We start from the raw sequence: 1,943 nt of genomic DNA, 5'->3' as shown, positions 1-1,943 counted from the left end.
ACGACCACATTAACACAAACGCATCAAATATCTTCCAAATGTCTTACAATAATAAAAGGCAGCAAAACAAAGTTTTTGCAAAACAAATTTTAAGATGAAATAGTCTTTAACATAACAAAAGTCGGAAAGCTTTGGTTTAAAACATTGATTAAATAAATTTTGTTTGCTAATTTGAATTGCTTGATGTCAAATTACGTTGTAATTATCTTTTGTAGGAAGAGAGAAAATTACGATCTTAAACATGGTCAAAACAAAACGACCATTTTTGAACAACTATAAATTAAACAATAAATTGTTGTCCTTTGGAAAACAAAATGAAAATAAAAATATTATAAATCTGTAGATCTAGTCAAAATAGTTTTATCTCATGCTCGTGCAAAAAGATCTTTTACTTCAGTCTTATACCTAGAGCCACTAAGAAAATAAACAAAGAAATTAGCAATAAAGTTTAATTCTCGCAGCCTGAAAGCAACCGTTTCTACAACTTCATTGACTGCATAACCCGAAAGCCATAAAAATTCAACCACCAACTCTGGCAAGTTTGTTACCAAGAAAATGGCATTCAAAGTCAGAATCGCGTTAACAACTGTTGCCGTTTTTCTATTTTGTATTTCTTCTTTCTTCAGGCTATAGATAATGATACATGAAAAAATCATTATTATAGAATATGGCAGAAAAACGATTATGCTTGGTTGAATAATGCCGTGAAATTGATTATGCCATTCACTGATGTAGTCAACGTTGCACACTTTGGGAGCCATATCGTCAGATTCCTCTGCAAAGCAGTCTTCATAATCATATTGTATGTCGGTGTTGTACTCGATTTTGAAATTTGACCAGAACAGCATAGCCTCAACGATAAACGCTGCTACCCAAACCATTATAACTGCAATCATTGATACTGTGACTGAACATATTTTCTTCACATCAAACGGATATACCACACAGATACATCTTTCAACTGAAATAACAGCCAATAACCAGTTCGATACCATAATAAAAACTATCCCGATATAATTTCTTAAAACACAGTCAATTTTAGAGTAAGATTCCTCAATGAAGCGATTGTCTTGCAGCCAGAACATCAATGTGACACATCCGTTTGCCAAATCTGCAACAGCAAGTGACATCAAGAAAACCGCTGTTGAAAATTTACGATTTCTTTTTTTCATCAAAATGCAAATGATAAGAATATTCGGCAATGATCCTATCCAAATAGTTATAGGAAAGTATGTGAGTATTTCGATTATTTTTGCCTCGAACGTCCCAGCGTTGTTGTCACCATATGATATTGAGTTGAAAACTTTACAAGGTGTTTTCGTGCCGTTTTCACCATAGGAGTCACTATTGTTCCCTTGAAATGGATTACCCTCAGTTGTGTTCATGTAGGTCCTCAGGTAGTCTTGATTAATTTCAGTTGTAATATTAGTTATTGGTGTTGTATTGACGAACATTTTCACACCTCAATGGTTTAACCAGTTGTTAAACTTTATAATGTCAGAGCGCTGTGATAGAAAATAGGTAGCAGTCGTGAACTTTATATTCTGACCACATGTGACGTCAAACCAATAAAACGACAGTTTCTCTTATAAGATTGGCCAACTCCAATAATCAAGTCAATGAAACAAAGAAATAGTTGTAATAATAAGCTTGTTAAATTCTAGAAATTCAGGGACATATGGCACCAATTTTTTTTTATTTTATATTTTTTCATCAATGAGACACATTTCATTACCGCTTAAACAATTTTACTTTTATTTTCTTTTATTTATGAGTATTATTTCAATATAACCGACAATGATTATATATCACCACCAAATATTAAGTCTTATCTTCCATTAGTTTTCTGTTAATCAAAGTTGAAAAACAAGATTTTTATTGAGCAAACAATGAAAACACGATATTATAATTGAGAAGACACTGAATGTAAAATTAGACTGTTT

At 32.1% G+C, this 1,943-nt stretch overlaps 1 protein-coding gene across 1 annotated transcript; it reads right to left on the bottom strand.

Annotated features, from left to right (window-relative positions):
• Positions 1–365: 365 nt before the first annotated feature.
• LOC132726977 (chemerin-like receptor 1) lies at positions 366–1,454 on the bottom strand. The gene has a single exon (XM_060712390.1). The coding sequence runs from the start codon at positions 1,452–1,454 to the stop codon at positions 366–368; it is 1,089 nt and encodes a 362-aa protein (XP_060568373.1).
• Positions 1,455–1,943: the final 489 nt, after the last annotated feature.

The sequence above is a fragment of the Ruditapes philippinarum genome, unplaced genomic scaffold (assembly GCF_026571515.1).
Source record: "Ruditapes philippinarum isolate M1 unplaced genomic scaffold, ASM2657151v2 ctg6150_1_1_1_1, whole genome shotgun sequence".
NCBI lineage: Eukaryota > Metazoa > Mollusca > Bivalvia > Venerida > Veneridae > Ruditapes > Ruditapes philippinarum.
The sequence above is the reverse complement of the archived record's forward strand: the minus strand, read 5'-3'. Positions and strand labels throughout refer to the sequence as shown.

What these genes read in the sequence shown, in the direction of transcription:
- LOC132726977 (XM_060712390.1), bottom strand. Translation starts at nt 1,454, where the DNA reads ATGTTCGTCAATACAACACCAATAACTAATATTACAACTGAAATTAAT.